This window comes from Rhincodon typus, chromosome 9 (genome assembly GCF_021869965.1).
Source record: "Rhincodon typus isolate 14 chromosome 9, sRhiTyp1.1, whole genome shotgun sequence".
In the NCBI taxonomy this organism is placed as follows: domain Eukaryota; kingdom Metazoa; phylum Chordata; class Chondrichthyes; order Orectolobiformes; family Rhincodontidae; genus Rhincodon; species Rhincodon typus.
In genome coordinates this window covers 10283591-10302271 of record NC_063340.1, presented here as the reverse complement: position 1 = coordinate 10302271, position 18681 = coordinate 10283591, and the positions used below count along the sequence as shown (strand labels likewise).

Below are 18681 nucleotides of genomic sequence, written 5' to 3'. Positions count from 1 at the left end.
CTGCACCTTGTTGTCTCGGATTCTCCAGCATCTGCAGTTCCTACTATCTCCCATTTACCATTACCGATTCCTAGACATTGGGCTTAAGGAATAAAAAGGAGAGTAGCAAATTTAATGTGCCATACAACAGGCATTTCCTCAATGAAATCAATTGCATTACCTTCATCAGCCCTCGTTATTACCTCATCAAATAACTCAAGTTAAAATTGCTGCTGGTTTTCCATTACTAACATGCAGTTGTTCAAATGATTTAACTTTGTCCCAATTTATTGTTTCAAAGAGATTTTCCACAATAGATTTGCCTGAATTTACAAAGTTTATACTTATACCCTTTTTTGAATCAGGGTGCAGCATTTACCATTTTCTAGTTCTCTGGCAGCAACTCATTGTTTAATCAGTATTGGAAGATTATCATCAGTCATACCATCACAATTTCCACACATGCTTCCTTTTGTATCCATGGACAAGCAGTTAATATTTCAGGTCTGGACTCCTTCACCAGAACTGCTATTTCTTTCTCCTTTGATGTTGCCAGGTCTAAGAATTTCAGATTTCCCACATCAATAAAATAGCTTTCAGTTCTATTGAAATAGCATTTATTCTGTACTACAATTGGAAAATTTCCATTGGCACAATCTTGAATAGAGTTGAGATAAATAATGAATTGTTTTTCATTGTCCCTAAAGGAGAAGGAACTGGAGAATTTGGCAGCTATGGACTTGGAACTGGAGAAAATGGCAGAAAAGCTACATGGAAGTCAAAGAAATTAACAAAATGTTGTCAGAAAAGTCAATTAGCTTCTCTGCTATACCATATTTTTAAAAATAAAGAGGAGCCATATATATCATGCATTTAGAGTGAAAAGGCGACTTGCACAGTATCACAATGTCTTTTGTTGTTCACTAGGTGCTGTGTTTTAGAATACTGGTAATGTTTCCATTGTGCATTTCCATATTGTTAAATGTTATGCAGATTTAAAAGCATGAAACATTAAACAACAGGTTGGGTTCCTTGTTCATGAAAACTGTCAGATCTTATCATCTTCACATTAATTTCACATTATTGCTGTGCCATGGTTCAGCCTGTAATTTGCTATAAATAAAAATAGAGATGAACTGACTCCAATCCTGTGTCACTGCTACTTTCAGCCAACTATGAAAAAAAAAAGCAAATACTGAAATGGCAAAATGCAACTGAATTCAATAACAATTACTTAACCGCCAAGGCCTGAACAGCATTTCAGCATCAGTTATATCATAAAATACATTTCTGGTGGGCTACATTACCAACTGTATGTTTTTTTTAAAAAGAGGTAAACAAACTGATGCCATTTACAGTCCACAGTTGGGATAGATATTTCAACACATTCATGAAAATGAATTCAAATAAATTAAAAAAAAACTTGCATTTATATAGTATGTTTCATGACCTTACTACGCTTGTGTGTTACAACTGAAGGAGTAAAGTGTCCACTGGCATCACACTAATGTTGGAAATGTTGCAATTTGTGCAAACGATCACCAAAATGTTTAGCATTAATGACCAGATTAATTAATTTAATGATTTTGATCTGGAAGTAAGGTAGTTGAGGTAGTGATGGGTGGGGTAAAAACAACCCAAACTAAAACAGGGCTAAATATTACATTCTTAAGTTTTCATTGGGGATGAGGTGGTAGGACATGCAAAAGAGGATTGGTGGCCAGTCCACAATGTCCACACCCACCTCAGAGTTTACTGCATAATTAAAAACTCAATTGATCCCAATAATAAACGTCTCAATACAGTTGAGCAGTAGTGAACTGTCTATTTACAGAAAGTGGTGTTTATTTTGGGAGTGGATGGTGGTGGTGGGCGGGCAGGGAGAGAAGAAAGAAAAACGAGTTCTAGTATAACAGGGTCTGCCTCTCCACTTCCCCAAGTATATTCCCCTTCCTTTCTAGGAAAGCAAAACAGTGACATTGGAAATCTGAAATAAAAAAACAAAGTGCAAGAGAATCTCTGCAAGTCTAGCAGGAACAGAGTTAATGCTTCAAACCCAGTATGACTCTGATTCCAAAGAGGTCAAACATGCTTCCATTACTCTGGTACTTAGTTTACATTTCCTTCCTACCCAGCTGTACTTTAAAACCTATCCTACACCTCTATCCAGAGGCCCCCAACTTACCTCAATTTGGGGATCCATTGGGTCCCGGTGCAGAGTCCACAGTGGTGGCAAGGCCCACTTCTGAGTTCTGATTACTGGCAGCTTCAGAGGGTGCAATTTCTTGCCAGTGAGAAGTCTTGCTCAGCACTAGTTCAACCCACTGAAAGGCTAGAGTCTGGACTATGTGAACTGTGTACTCTTTCATGGAGGAAGCAGGGTGCCCACCTCTCCAGTTCAAATTTCTGCCCATAGTGTTTGGGGATCTTTTGAAATCACTTTTGTGGTGGTGATTGTGAATGAAACTTCAATTTATCACCACTGTTGAGATGCAGATGTTTTTCACATTTATTTTCTCATTCGCACTATTACAGAATTAATACCAAATACGATGCACAGCATGTTTTCAGGGCCTGTGTGATGTACAACATTTGATCAACTGGTCAGATGATGAGAGTTGGGAAATGGATACCCATCGATTTTTTTTTGAAATGGTCTTCCTGCGTACATTTTCAAGCATACAGCTGCTTTAGGTCCACATTTAATCTAAAGATGCAACTGAATACTTAATTTTCCACACTTGTGGCAAATTTTATTAGCATCCATTTTGAGTAGATAAATATTTTTTGATAATGTCTACAGTACCTTTAAAGTGCATTGACCTCAGTTCCCATATTACACAAATAATCCAAATTCAACAAACTTTACAAATTGCTTTGGTATTTCTAAAGAATGGAGTCACATTACTTGAAATTGCAGATATGGCATTTTTAGGAGCTGCATGGTCTCAATCTCCATCTTTGCATAAATCTCAAGTTACTGCACAGAGCACCGATTTAAACAAGATGGCCAGCTAAATTACAAGAGGTCAGCATTTACTCCAGCATCATCAGTGCACACAACAGAATAGACTGACCACCTCCTTCCTCTCACCGCTCTCCATCCTTCCCCAACAGGGACGTGACTTGTATTACAGATAGTGAAATGCAACTTTCCTGAAATTCTGTAGTTCACGTCAAATGTCAATTACAACAATACAAATTCAGGTTGGGCTTTTTTTCCCAAAAAAAAAATCCATACTAACAAATATGAATCTGACTAAAAGCATAAGTATTAATTTATAACACAATCATGCAATAAATGGAATAAACAATATCGTGTTGGAAAACTGAGCAGTAGCAGTAGCATGTTAATATAAATGGAACAAACTGTACAACCTACAAAAGGGTACTGAAAAGAAAATTTAAAAAATGTTCAGCTGTCATGCAGGGAAGATGGCAAAAGCAGTTATTTAGCTCCCAGTAGCCCTGACGAGTTGAGAAAGTGGGAAGGTCACTTGCCCTGCATTAGCAGAAGCCGAGAAGGCCTTGGAAGCATTAGTACTTCAGGGCAGCCGAGTGCGTGAGGGTTGGAACGTCTGCAGTAGTAACTGCTTCATACAACTGAGCAAGATTAGAGCTAAGGGAAGAACTCAGGGACATATCTGGCTCAGAGTACCCAGCTGCTAGTGAAGACCAGGAGTTATGCTTAGAAGTTCACAGTGCAGATCTATAACCACAGGGTGATAAACTGGAAGAACATTCATTCAGGCACTCCATGATGAAACAGCTCTTGAAAGGGAATTAATGCCAAATGAGCAAAAATGAGGAATTGAATGCCTTGTAAAATCTAATGATCCATGACATTAACAACTGGGGCAACTGCTGAGAAATTGAAGGAATCAGTTTTGGTAGCATTTACCAATTGATGTGCATTGTGGAATGTTTTATCACAGTATATTACCCACGCTTACAAGTTAACTGTGGATGTTAGAAATAAACTGCACAGATACTGGTAGATTGTATTACAGTTCTAATTTGTAAAATATTGTTATTTGTTCAAATGTGTGGAATTTATTGCCTTCAGTTTAAGTCCTTTGGAAGTCATCATTGTCCACTTTAAAAATAAAGGGGAATGGTGTTAACCAGATGGTAGCATAATTTGGTGACCCTGACCCTGGATGAACACAGCAGGCCAAGCAGCATCAGAGGAGCAGGAAAGCTAAAGTTTTGGGTCTGGACCCTTCTTCAGAACTGGGGGAGGGGAATGGGATTCGGAAATAAATAGGGCGAGAGGTGGGGGGCGGTGGATGGAAGGTGGATAAAAGGAGCAGACAGGTCAAGGAGGTGGGGATGGAGCCAGCAAAAGGTGAGTGTAGGTGGGGAGTTAGGATGGGGGTTGGTCAGTCAAGGGAAGACGGACAGGTCTAGGAGGCAGGGATGAGGCTGGTAGGTAGGAGATGGGGCTGGGGGTTGGTCAGTGAAGTGAGAGGACCTGATAGGTGGGAGAAAAGACGGACAGGTCAAGGTGGCAGGGACGATCTGGGCTGGTTTTGGGATTAGATCGAGGGTGGGGAGATTTGAAACTTGTGAAGTCCCTCACCCCCATCCCAGGCCCCAAGAAAACCTTCCACATCAACAGATGTTCACCTGCACATCTGCTAATGTGGTATACTGTATGCGCTGTTCCCAATGTGGCCTCCTCTGCATCGCGGAAACCAAGCGAAGGCTTGGAGACTGCTTTGTGGAACACCTACGCTTGGTTCACGATAAACGACTGCACCTCCCAATCGCGAACCACTTCAACTCCCCCTCCCACTACTTGGATGAGGTGTCCATCCTGCGCCTCCTCTCATGCCACAACGAGGCCACCTGAAGGTTGCAGGAACAGCACCTCATATTTCGCGTAGGAACCCTGCAGCCTAATGGTCTCAATGTGGACTTCACAAACTTCAAAATCTCCCCACCCCCGACTTCATCCCAAAACCATCCCAGCTCATCCCCGCCTCCTTGACCTGTCCGTCTTTTCTCCCACCTCACTGACCTACACCACCCCCACCACCTACCTACCAGTCTCATCCCCACCTCCTTGACCTGTCAGTCTTCCCTTGGACTGACGAACCCCCATCCTAACTCCCCACCTACACTCACCTTTACTGGCTCCATTCCACCTCCTTGACATGTCCGTCTCCTCTCCACCTATCTGCTCCTTTATCCACCTTCCATCCGCCTCCCCCTCTCTCTCTATTTATTTCAGAATCCCCTTCCCCTCCCCCATTTCTGAAGAAGAGTCCAGACCCAAAACGTCAGCTTTCCTGCTCGGCCTGCCAGCTCTACACCTTGTTATCTCAGATTCTCCAGCATCGGCAGGTCCTACTATCTCTGAATCAGGATTATATCAAGATGTCTGGTCTGGTCCAGGATCAAATATTAAATGTATAGAATACATAGCCAGGTCAGAAACTACTAAACACAATATTGGGTCACAAGTCAAAATTGAATAAAACATTAATTAGGAAGGAATAAAATCCCAATGTAATGGGAATGAAATACAAAAAAATTAAAGAAGCCTAGTACACATTCTAGAAAGACTAAATTGGAGAAATGAGAGGAGATTTAGCAAGAACTTGAGCTGTACAAAATAAAAGATCTGGTGAACTCTGTATTACTGCAGGGCAAACCAGTATGAACAGATGGTGATAAAACATTTGGAACAGTCTAATTAATAGGACAGTACAGTGGAGTAAAACATCCGGACCGCTCAAAGTATGGCTGCATTTTTGACTGGGGAGTTGGTTTATGAGGTACAAATTTCATTGGGGTTCTTAAAACATCAAAAATGGAAGATAATGTTAGAAGCAAAAGAAAACTCAACTGTTTTGTTTATATTTTTCCATGGCAAATTTAAGACAAGGCAGTTTGAATTGAAGAATATTTAAAATACATAAGCAGTACTATTACAGTTTGAGAGCCTGTCAAGTCTTTGCGATCCAAGCAGGTTTTCAATACATGCAAAATTTTCTTCAAAAGTGAACTTTTTAAACACTGTAGAAATTGAATGGATACCATATTTGAACTTTCAAATTTTAGGTGAAAGCAGCAAGTAACTAGGGACAGAAAGTGTTTTTGAACATTGAATCAAATCTTCCATACATGCAGTTCATGAAAACAGGACTGTGTTGGACCAAATAATTATTTGGAAAGGCAATTAAGTTTAAAATAAGCTTGATTAAATGGATTTATTTCAGATAACTCAATTTTTTCATAGTTGATTCCAGTGATGTGACACTTTCAATATAGATAAACTAGCAATGAAAACCACTGTACAAATTATAAATAAAATCAATTTAAAATAGCTAAATCCATCAAGAAAAGTACTTCAGTGCATGAAGTTAGTTTCCATAACTTGATATGAATGAAACTGTGGGAAAAAAAAATGTATTTTACAGCTGGTCACAATTCCTAATTAATTAGGACCTTCATTTTGTGAAGTTAGAGTCCCTTGACAGGCCGAGGTTGCCTGGAACAAATATTCAAGGAGAGTTTTACAACTTTCAAACTAAAAACTTTTCTTGTATGTAATTGCAGCATGAACACATTTTTCAAAAAAATACTTAATTTCATTTCTTTTACTTTTTGCAGAATTGGGGATATAAAGAAACATTGTACACTGGTACATAGCAATACTTGTCTGTGCATGGAGAGCACCTACATCACAGATGCAAAATCACTTTTGCTGATGCTCCACATCATAGCAGAAAATTCCAAATGGCACAAATACCATTGATAAGAAAATAAACATATAGCAGTCTGTAGAAACTTGCAGTTTGAGCTTTACAATCAGCTCCACAATGAGCTCCAATAATCAGTTTCAGGATTAGCTACAGTACTTGGAGGAAGGCTAACTTTTGGATTCCTCAATTTTTTGTCTTTTGGCCGGACGTTCTTCAGCCCTCTGAGAATTAGAAATATTGGCAACTGATTTTGTTCTGTCCATAGCAACAGTAATACCGGTCAGGATGTAGCCACCGCCTCCACTCATTGTCAGCTTGGGATGAGTCCGGTTTGGCAAAACCTGAAATATTTGTATAAATTAATTTTTATACATTGATGTAAATTAATGCCAGAAATTTAGAATATTTTTCTTTAAAAAGACTTTTTCTTTAGATAACTGTTCAAAGAAAATGGTAAAAGGAGTGCAGGAGCAGAGGGACCTCACATACGTATACATAAGCCATTCAAGGAGGCATAACCGGTTGGGAGCAAGGTTAATAAAGCATACAGTGTCCTAGGCTTTATTAATAGGGACATAATACAAGAAAAAGGAGGATATGTTGTACTTGTTCAAAACACTTTGGCCTCAGCTTGAGTACTGCATCCATTTCTGCGTGGCACATTATTAAGGAGGTGAACATGTTGGAACGTGTGCAAAGAAGAAATTAGTTACAAAGACAAAATGCAGATGTTTGGACTATTTTCCATGGAAAAACAAATAGGGTTGAAAGAAATTTTGACAGCTATTCTAAATCATGAGAAGTGTGGACAGTTTGGAATAGATAGAGAAAATGTCACAATTAGTGGAAAGATCAATAATGAGTGCATATATTTAAAGTAATTGGTAAAAGCTATAAAAGATGAAAAAAAACAACATTTATGCAGTGAGCGGTTAGGGTCTGGAATGTACCGCCTTAAGATGTGTGGTGGAGGCAGGTTCAATCAAAGCATTCAAAAAGGGAATTAGAAAGTTATATGAAAAAGAAACAACGTGTAAGGTTATGGGGAAACCTTTGGAGACTGGCACCAAGCAACTTGTTCATTCAGACAGAGCTGGTACAAACAATGGACAGAATGGCCTCCTTCTGTATTGCAACAATGCTATGATTTTGTGGTGTTTATTTGCTCTCTCTCATGATGACAATCTTCAGAAAAACTGGATTTAGGCTGGATGACCTAAACTTAATAGTTTGAGCATGTAAAATTAACTCAAGTACTTGGTGCTCTTCTGTACTATGGCCCCTTGCACAGTTCTCACTAACTGGTTAAACTGCCATGTTAAAATTACAATGCAAGACCATTTCAGCAAAATTACCTTTGTAATCGGACTTTGCTGAGAAACAAACCAGGTTTGATGGACTAAAAATCTAATAAAGCTACAGTGATAGAGCACATGCAACAGATATAATTGATGAGGACTGGTGAGTTAGAACGAGTTAGCGGAAAGAAAACTGGTGATATTACAGCAAAACAAGTGGAAAATCTGTGGATCTGTCGAGACAACAATTATTTGTATAAACTGAAGACAATCTTGGACAAATTAATGTACTTAGCTCAGGAAAACTCAGTTTAGAAGACATCACATGAATTAAAACATCCACTGCATTAACAATGTATCTACCTAATAAGAGTACATGCAGCAGTGTAGCTCAATAGGACATAAGATCATGGGTGCCAAAAACCTGTCTCTGAAATTCTACATTAGAAGTCATCTTGTTCAGTGTTTAATTTAGGTTTACCTGGTAGCCTCTCAGCCATGTTTCAGATAACCTCAGGTTGACAACTCCACCCCTTTCTCGTAAATTTGAATAGCACACAAGCAAAGGCTAAATGGAGGAAGAAAACAAGTTAATGAACTGAATCATGGTCCGAAATATTTAATCAAACCAATCTACTTTTATATAGTTTTTCTTTTACCTCTTTGTACTGGCAGTAGATGACAAACGGTCTAGATGGTGCCACAAACTCCAAAAGACAAAGTAATAAGGGGCTGGGGTACAGGCGACTTGCAATAATTAACCTTCAAGAAATAAAAACATTTAACTCAACAAAATTTATTTTCATTTATCTGACATTAGCCAACTTTGAATTTAGAACAAAATGGCTGGACAGAACTATGGTATTTTATTTAAACTGAAGCTGGACTATTCACAGCAAATAAAATGATTTAGAGGGCACAGTATTTATCACAGTAAAACATCCTACAGTGTTATATAAAAGTACACTGGCCAAAGTAAACTGAAGGAAGCAATATTTGGCAGACCTGTGGACTTTAGGGTCTCATGTTGTCCCCATAACTAAGCCAGCACAACATCATGTCCGGGGTGTGACGTGTCTGTAATAGGTCCCCCAGATCAGTGGGGAGAAGAATCCAGTTGTCTTTTTGGGGTCGCAGAAGGCTATCCTGCTCAGATCCCATTTCAGGGGACAGGGCATTTTACCTTGAAGACACTGAACTTGCAGAGCGGCCACCTCTCATAACATTAGCAGCCTCTGCACGTTAATTGATTGTGCCACTGATAGCAAAATGCTAGTGAGCTGGTAATGTTACTCTTCATGGAGGCCCTATGTACACTGGCTGCTCATTTCCATGGTGCAGGTGGTTAATCAGCTTTCCTGCTCACCCTTGGGATCTTCAAGGGCCATGGTAATATGTTGGGTAGCTGCCCTGATGTGGCTCAGATATTTTTGAGAGACCTTACCTCCAAGTTTGTCACTCACTAAGGTGAAGAAAATTCAGCTCATTTGGACTGGTGATCAAAGCTTGACCAAAAGGGATGATTTTAAGGGGCTTACAGATGTTAGGTGATTTAGGGAACGAATTCCAGAATTTTGGACTGAGATGATTGATAGTACGTTAAAGGAGATGAGATATGGCCAAGATGCCAGAGTTGGAGGAATGCAGATTTCCGAGGGGCTGTTGAATGTTAAGAGGAATTTGAACACATGTGAATTCTAATAAAGGTGGTGGTTATGGAGAAGAAGGTAACACAGTGGAGGAAAAGCACATGGGTGATGGATGAATGTGGCTTTGTACAAGTTAAGATATGGGTAGAATTTAATATGAACTTAGTTTATGGAAGGTGGGGTTGACCAGGGCAAAATTGGGATAATTTAGCTTTGTTTTACTTTTGCAATTTCTGCAAGTTTTAATTCACGCTGGATAAATGTTGATTACTATTTGTAAACATCAGGTGCATTCAAACTATCACATTGCCATTTATAGGGTAGCACGGTGGCTCAGAGGTTAGCACAGCTGCCTCACATCGCCAGGGACCCAAGGTTCAATTCTACCCTCGGGCGACTCTGTGAAGTTTGCACATTCTCTCAGTGTCTGTGTGGGTTTCCTCCGGGTGCTCCGGTTTCCTCCCACAGTCCAAAGATGTGCAGGTTAGGTGGATTGGCCATGCTAAATTGCCCAGTGTTCAGGGATGTGTAGCTTAGGTGGGTTATAGGACGATGGATCTGGGTGGGATGCTCCAAGGGTTGGTTTGGGCTTGTTGGGCCGAAGGGCCCGTTTCCACACTGTCGGGATTCTACGATTATAAAAAAGATCTGCAACAGAATTATAATGGAGTTCATTTGTTATATCAGCTCACCCATCTGCATTTCTTTCCTGAAGCACAGCTGCAGCGGTCTGTAATTTCTTCAGCCGATCTTCTTGCTTACTCTTCCTCTCTTCAACCTGCTAAGAAACATGTCAACAAAGATGGAGTCCAGTTTGACTTTGGAAGACTAAAATTTGCACCAGAACAAGCATAAAACTAGGTTAGAAACCTGGCCTATACTGGGAAAGGGCAGCAATTAAATAAAGAAGATTTGGTTTCAGATCGAGAGTGCTTTAAATTTTGAGAATTTTAAAACACTCGTTTTCCTACAGGAAGCACGCTAAAGGAAAGAAAATAAAGTTGCTGGAAAAGCTCAGCAGGTCTGGCAGCATCTGTGAAAGAAAAAACAGTTAACATTTCAGGTCGGGTGACCCTTCCTCAGAACTGGGTCACCGGACCTGAAACATGAACTCTGTTTTTTCCTTCACAGATGCTGTCAGATCTGCTGAGCTTTTCCAGCGACTTTATTTTTGTTCCTGATTTATAGCATCTGCAGTTCTTTCTGTTTTTAATGTTAAAGGAAAACATTGTCACAGAGAGAAAACAGTCAGAATAAAGTAAGATGTATGGAGTCCCAAGTGAAGGGAAGGCATGATTTTAAAGGAATACTGTTCCCGTGCTTTTTTTAAAAAATAAAAAAATTGTGTCCATAGGTCTAGAAAGTACACAAGAATAGGAGCAATTAGCTGCTCATGTGGGTACAATGGAACTCAGATTATCAAACTACAGAGATATTACAACAGTATTATGAATTTTGGGAATAGAGGGGGAAAAAGTTCAATTGTTCATTGTCCTCTTAAGAAATGCATTTCAAATCATCAAGCATAATAACCTAGGGAGTTCTGATGATAATGGTCAAAAATACACTTGCTGAAATCTACTTTTGCTTGAGAAGGCCTGAGCAAACTAGCAGCACCTTAAACAGAGCACGGTACCTAGGAAAGATAGAAATTTGCTAGTTTGACTAGAGTATTTGACTAAAGCAGAACAAAATGTTGAAGCCCTTAGTGACAGAAAGCAATGACTTCCCACAACTAGCAGCATCAGTAAATGAGTCTAAAATGTGTTGAATGATGTGGCATAAACTAACATTACAAAATAAAGGACAAAAATTGGAAAGATGTCGTATTCAAGACTAAATATGGAGAAGTGATTAGCACAAAAATGTTATAATACAGCTAATGACTGAAGCAAAAGTGTATTATAGTAAAGTGTAAGCGTCTTTCCAGTTTAAAAAAGTGCAATGACAAAATTATATTTAAATAGGTGCAATTATTTAGCATTTTGCTAGGTCACAACACCGTAAACCCTGCTTTACTGAATCAATTTATTTGACGGAACAAAAACAGAAGTTGCTGGAAAAGCTCAGCAGGTCTGGCAGCACCTGTGAAGAAAAAAAAAATTAGAGTTAATGTTTCGGGTCTGAGGAAGAACTGAGGAAGGGTCACCAGACCCGAAATGTTAACTCTGATTTCTCCTCTCAAATGCTGCTAGACCTGCTGAGCTTTTACAGCAACTTCTGTTTTAGTTCCTGATTTACAGCATCCACAGTTCTTTCGGTTTTCAATTTACTTGATGACCATTTTCTGCGTAGAAGAAAAACATAGCATTAAAACCAATATGCTTTGTGACATTGTGAATATTATCACTATTTTAGTGTTGCTTTACACCAATGGAACCAGCTACCTGTAGGTAAGAAGTCACAATCAATCTGGAAAAGTTTCTGCTCCCATACCGTAACTATTTAAAACACCTGGGCCATTGAAATTGGCTACATTAGAATTTAACATTCCACATTACGTCCTACAGGAACAAATCTTACGTTGGACTTTCTGTCTGTATTTTTTTCTTTATTTTCAGCCTCCTCACAAGCAACATCCATGGGCTTAGTTTCCTCAGATTGGTTGTTATCCATCACAGTCTCACCACAAGGCATCCCATCACCCTGGTAGGTGTTCAGTGGGCTCCCATTACCTTCTTCCATCATAACTTCAGTTTGTTTTTGCAGTGTTTCCTTCTCAGCTGAAAAACCTCCAGAAAGAAGACTGTTCAATTTGTTGATAGGAAAATCAAATAGATGGTTATAGAAGGATTTTGGAAAGCCAAAATTCTCCATCGCTGCCCTGACAGGCAAGCTACCTGGATACACGTGGATAACGGAACCAAAACCTGCAGGAAAAGATTAAACAGGAGACACAGAATAGATAGTTTATTATTATTTAGACACTCTTACTGGGTGGTCACTTTGAAGGTGAAAGATAAATTAGGATTTCAAGTAACACTCTTGAACCAATGACAGCTTAGTAAGGTAGGCAACATGAAGGGAAGCAATTAAACAGGAAGTTCTTATCATAAGAAAGAGGCTAATAAGCAGCTCAAACAGTAAAGATGGTGAAAGGTTGATTGGAGAACTACATGGAGTGGGGTATAAGTAGATTGCAAAGGAGGATGAGAATCAATTGAGCTTGAGGTAGTCTAGCCCGATCTGGTGATGGGGATTTCAGTCAGTTAAACACCAGACACGCTCAATGCTTTGCCCCCTGTACTACAGTAAACACGGGGCCATACCAGGAATGACAGATGGATAATGCAGGCAATTGACCAAATTGATGTCTGCGCTGGAATTATGTGGAATTGAGGACTGAAGCTAAACGGTTTGAAAATTCCAAACAACTAAGTAATTCCGGGGAATATATTCTTACAGGGCAATATCAAACAGGGTTAGAAGACAGAATATGAGATAGCAAGAGCTGCACATGCTGGAGTCAACACCACCTTCTGGTCATGGAACGTTTTAACTCCCCCTTCCACTCCCTAGGTGACATGTCCACCCTGGGCCTCCTCCAGTATCACAATGATGCCACCTACAAACTGAAGGAGCAGCACCTCATATTCTGCCGTGGGAGCCTACAGTCTGATGGCCTAAACATGGATTTTACCAGTTTCAAAACCCCCCCCAACCCCAGCCTCATCCCATGACCAATCCTCCCTCTCATCCCCACCTCCTTGACCTGACACAACTTGTCCATCTTCTTTCCCACCTATCCACCACTCCCACCTCACTGACCAATCCTGACCACTGCCTACATGCACTCACCTATCACCATCCCACCTACCTCCCCCAGCCCCACCCCTCCTCTCTCTACTTCTGAACTCCCCCCACCCCCCAACCCCACCTCCATTTCTGAAGAAGAGTCCCGATCCGAAACATCAGCTTTCCTGTTCCTGAGATGCTGCCTGGCCTGCTGTGTTCCTCCAGCTCCACACTTTAGAAGACAGAATAGTTAGGATTTGTAAATCACAGTAAAACAATGATATTTAATGAGAGATTTGGAACTGGGAAGTTGTGGTTTCCTTTTGCGTGTTATATCTAGTAGCAGAACTAATTCTGTCTGATCCTTCTTTCTTGATGATACTTTTGCTTGGCTTTTATACTCTAAGTGCATTGCTAATGATTCATTTCCAATGTATACACCATGATGTTTACGTTGCAAATGCGATAAGGGAGGGATGTTCAATTATGAAATTAAAAGTTACATTGTTACAGAAAATAAAGGTAATCAACATTGCATCCCTACTCCAAACTTGCATTTCTTTGCGGTGAACCCTCATTTCTCTCACCAATCCATTGTTCACCACGTGCTCAGGAATTGAACATGTGCCACAAAATTTGATTTTTTTTTTAAATTGGAAAGAAGTGATAGTAGCAGATCAATAAACATGATAGTGAATGAAGAGCAAAGCATGGATTTAAACAAGATATTCTGAACTCATTGTAACATTTGTACTTGGAGGTCAATTTGCACAAATACCTGTTGTGGATGATGATGTTTACATTTGGATGGGACATTAAAATTTGAACCAGTACTCCCAATTGAGCTTTTCAAACTTAACTTCAGTAAGATACACTGCTAATAGGTTAAGCTTCACTCAGTCAATTAAAAGGTCAATCTGTACAATTGCGAAGCTTCTTTAGCTGACCTGTTTGGTTACACTTACTACAATAAAGTCTCAACACATTAGGAATTCAAGTGAATATGGTGCAAATTCAGATTTCATTACCTCCCAATCTCTCCATTACAGCACCAAGCACCAGACCAGCACAGGTTTCTGCTACAATTACTTTGGAGCCTGCATGGATGTTCCCAAGAGTTAACATCTGAGCCAGCGTGTCATACCTTAAATAGCTAGGAAAAAAAAAAAAAAATTAGTAATAATGGTGTTAATTCTGTTGGGGATAAAGCAACATTAATAATGCAGTTTAAAGATGATTGTGCAAGCAAGCCAGTCTTTCTCTCCCCTCTCCATTCCTCTCACCCCATCACAAAACTGTCAAAAAGTAACAGCAGACCCAGCAACTAGTTTCAAATGGGCAGAACAAAAATCAAAACTTAAGTATGTTAAGTGTAATCCTATTTAAACTAGAACAAAAATAATACATGATATAAATTGGATTTTTTCCGATTCCTTTCCATATGCCCAAAAAGAAAATTCAGATATGCTAATACGCCAATTCACCTCTAAGAGCTAAACTTGGATATGAATTAATACGGGACAGCATTCAGCAGGTGCACAATAAACCCGTTTATTGTCCCCAGATATGCATCTTGTGTGTGAACTACTCACAAATCAGATTTCACACCAGCTATTTCCAGTAAACCAAGCTATTGCACTTGTTTAGTCATGGGTCAAAAGGTGATCATGGACATAAGATATTAATGAAGCACATTCAAAACAAAACCAGTTAATGAAGGATTTAAAACAGGTAAACCAGAAGGAGGATGGGTCTCTTTTCAAACCTCACTTGATTAAAACAAAACTATCTCAACCTATCCCAACTGGTTGCAATTTTTATCTGCATAATCCACCGTGCTACTTTAGCACTCTACCTTGTGTGACCACAATAAATCCAGTTTAGCAGTGGCCTCAATTTAGTGGCTGTAATGTTAGCAAAGCGGTCACTGTCACCATTCAAATTTGACAGCAACTTCACTGTACACACTTAACTGACCAGTTAAAGGCAGAAATTCAGAGATTGCTGCCTGTGACTCTCCAATCCTCCAAAAAGGTAGATAATGTTATCAAATCCCTCTTATGGAAATCCTAAACCATTTTCATTGATGCAAACATTTTGTGTGAGTAGTCTCACTGTGAAATCACATTCAAAATGCTGTAGTATTTTCACGAGATATAACAGAGTAGGACATTATAGTGAACTGAAAATACTGTTGAACAACCCTGAACAATTAATTTTGTATTTGTGGATCCACTCTCCATAAGCTCCAAAGATGGTACTTTTAAAATTAAATTTATGATATTTCATTTTCTACTTCAATCCCACGTCAGAATCTTTAATACTAATTTTAGAGAACAAAATAAATGAATTAATAAAAGATGCTTTTTATTTCCTGTTTTTCTGCCTCTAAAAATCTTCCATGCAATTAGCTGCTTAGCAAGCTTGATGACATCGCTGTTGCTGATGTCAGAGATCCACTATAGCTGATGCCAGAATGAACTTAACATCAGGAAACGTGAAATTCAGGCCAGGGACTACTCTGTGGGCAGCTTTCTTTGAGCACAGTGGTAAATGCAGTCAGTCAATTTGGCTGTAAAACTGAGGCTAATAGCTCATGTTTTTATCATTGTTTATTCAGGGGATGAGGGCGCTGCTGGCTAAGTCAGCATTTATTGCCCATCTCTAATTGCCGAGAGGACAGTTAAGAGTCAACCACATTGCTGTGGGTCTGGAGTCACATGTAGGCCTGACCAGGTTTCCTTCCCTAAAAGAGATTATTGAACCAGATGGGTTTTTCCAACAATTGACCATGGATTCATGGTCACCACTTGAGTCTTATTTCAGATTTTTTAAAAAATTGAATTCAAACTTCACCATCCGCTGTGGTGGGACTTGCACTCAGCTTCTCAGAATATTACCAGTCTCTGCCTTAACAGTGCAGCAATAAGCTCACTAAGCTATTGCCTCATGTGACCAATCCAGACACTCAGAGCCTACGGTCTTGCTGCTGAACCTGCAATCTCACTTGACAATGATGTGACAACCACTAATGTGGCCTACCAAGTGAAATCTTTAGAACACAGTAAAACAGTGGTAGAGCTAGACCATTCATTCCTTCAAGCCTGCTTTGCCATTCGAGATCACGGCTGATTATCCACCTCAAATGTATTTACCCATGCTATCCCTATAACACTCAATGTCAATCGTATTTAGACATCTATTACACTACCCTCAGCCTGCTCAATGATCAAGTTCCCATAGCTCTCCTGGTTAGAGAATTCCAAAGATTCACTACCCTCCAAATTAAGACATCCCTCATCTCAGCCCGTGGTTTATCCTTTATTATGATCTGTGTGTCTATGTTACAGCTGTCTTCATCAGATCATGAATTAATGGCCTCGTGACAGGATTTGTATTTCATTTATAACGCTTAGAGATGTTCAACAATGTAACTTACTTGACTGGCATCTACTCAATTTCACGGAAACCAAAAGAAACAATGAAGAATCTACTTGATACATGCAGAAAGCATTCTGAACAATACTTTCTGAAAAATAATATTCTTTTAATTAAAGAGAAGTGATCTTTAAACCAAAAGCAAAAGTAGAAGTGGATTAAATTCAAGAGTCAAGAGAAAGATACTGCAATTAGAGGAATAATTGGTGGACAGAATCAAAGCAGCTAGAAAAGATCAGATTCAGAAAACCATCCTTGAATCAATCTGTCAATATAGGTAGGAAACAATTCTCCATCACACCTTAATGCCCTGCCCAATTCTAACAACAAGGTGCAGAGCTGGATGAATACAGCAGGCCAAGCAGCGTCATAGGAGCAGGTCCTAATGATGCTGCTTGGCCTGCTGTGTTCATCCAGCTCTGCACCTTGTTGTCTCGGATTCTCCAGCATCTGCAGTTCCTACTATCTCCAGTTCCAACAATACAGGATTTAAAATCTACCTCTCATCAGGCAGAAACCAAAAGAAATATAGTACGAACCCTGCTAAAATTCAAAACTCAGTCACTAGTCTGAAATATGCTTCAGATATCAGAAAGCTAAAAAGAAAGATCAACTTGATTTACTCACCAAATTTTACCTGGCTCACGGGAATGATACATCATGGCCATTATGCGAGTGGTAGGCTTTAGAATAGTTATAAATGCTTCATACCTATCAACAAGATTTAACTGTTAGAAGATGTCGAGAATTATTTCTCTGCAAGGTGAAAGACACCAACATTTATTTGGGTTTTAAACAGTTACATAACTGAATTTCTTGTTACAATCTGTGACGTCAAAGTGCATTTTAAACAAACAAACAACTTAAGAACATTGCTTCTGAATTTTAGGGTTACACTGTAACAGTTACCGATATTTCTTTGCCATTGTAGTGGCTCAGACTGATTCAATTAGGATTTTATAATTAGAAGGCTTAACTACTTGCATAGGTAAATTATTGTTTTTAAAAAGAGGAAAAAACATATCCTGGCATGTCAGTTTATCTCAATCAAGGCAAAATCTCTTTCTACTAACATGAGACCCGATTCCTACCCCAAGAACAGAATCTTACTTTTTCTTTTTCTTCTTGATGTACTTTTCTTGAGCAAATCCAGTTTTGTCTCTAAATGTTGTGCTATTCTCTACTAAATGTTGGACAATATCCTGTGTAAAATAAAACCTCAGTTTTAACGATAATTAATTGGGGACACAAACAAGACAATTTCTGTGGAGAAAGTTCTTTGTAAATAGACAATTTCACCAGTATAAAAGTCATTTCTCAGGTTTTGTAACATTGGAAACGTCCCCATCTCTGGACCAGAAGATCTGGGTTCAAGTCCCACCTGCTTCAGGAGGTGTATCATAACATGTCTGCTGATTTAAAAAATATCAAAAAGTCATCCCTACCTGACCTTTTAATCCTTGCTCTTTAAGTGCCTCAATATCATCTCTGCTGAGCTTTTGGGACTTGCCATCATCAATTATGTTTCGGTTATCAATACCAGCTTCATTTGCTTCTGGTGGAATTAAAACAAATCATGGACTGCTTAAAAACAAACTAAAAACCACACAAATCCATTTAACTTGCATAAACCAAGGTCAAATTTAGCCAACAGTGTTAGGCTGAAGATGTAATCATTCCATGTGAAATAACTGGCCAGCTTCAACACAGACCCAAGTGAAGAGCCCTCAATATTGTACCCAACTCCCATAAACTAGTAAAAACCAAAAAGAACTGCGGATGCTGTAAATCAGGAACAAAAAGAAAGTTGCTGGAAAAGCTCAGCAGGTCTGGCAGCATCTGTGGAGGAGAAAACAGAGTTAACGTTTC

General features: G+C 39.3%; 2 protein-coding genes across 3 annotated transcripts in view; one reads left to right on the top strand and one right to left on the bottom strand.

The window, feature by feature from the left end:
- LOC109921833 (secretogranin-1) overlaps positions 1 to 770 on the top strand; it is a 12593-nt gene extending 11823 nt beyond the window's left edge. The window contains exon 3 of the mRNA XM_020521884.2: positions 687 to 770. Coding sequence (XP_020377473.2) covers positions 687 to 770 — 84 coding nt within the window. The remainder of the gene's footprint in view (positions 1 to 686) is intronic.
- Positions 771 to 6178: 5408 nt separating this feature from the next.
- trmt6 (tRNA methyltransferase 6 non-catalytic subunit) overlaps positions 6179 to 18681 on the bottom strand; it is a 21715-nt gene continuing 9212 nt past the window's right edge. The window contains exons 3-11 of one of the 2 annotated variants that reach the window (XM_048601302.1): positions 18258 to 18367; positions 17923 to 18014; positions 17440 to 17523; positions 14403 to 14527; positions 12163 to 12509; positions 10332 to 10420; positions 8650 to 8752; positions 8472 to 8558; positions 6179 to 7033 (exon numbers count right to left, since the gene is read on the bottom strand). In XM_048601302.1, the coding sequence (XP_048457259.1) occupies positions 6860 to 7033; positions 8472 to 8558; positions 8650 to 8752; positions 10332 to 10420; positions 12163 to 12509; positions 14403 to 14527; positions 17440 to 17523; positions 17923 to 18014; positions 18258 to 18367 (1211 nt within the window). In that variant the 3' untranslated portion in view covers positions 6179 to 6859. The remainder of the gene's footprint in view (positions 7034 to 8471; positions 8559 to 8649; positions 8753 to 10331; positions 10421 to 12162; positions 12510 to 14402; positions 14528 to 17439; positions 17524 to 17922; positions 18015 to 18257; positions 18368 to 18681) is intronic. The other variant, XM_020521882.2, reaches the window with a different exon arrangement.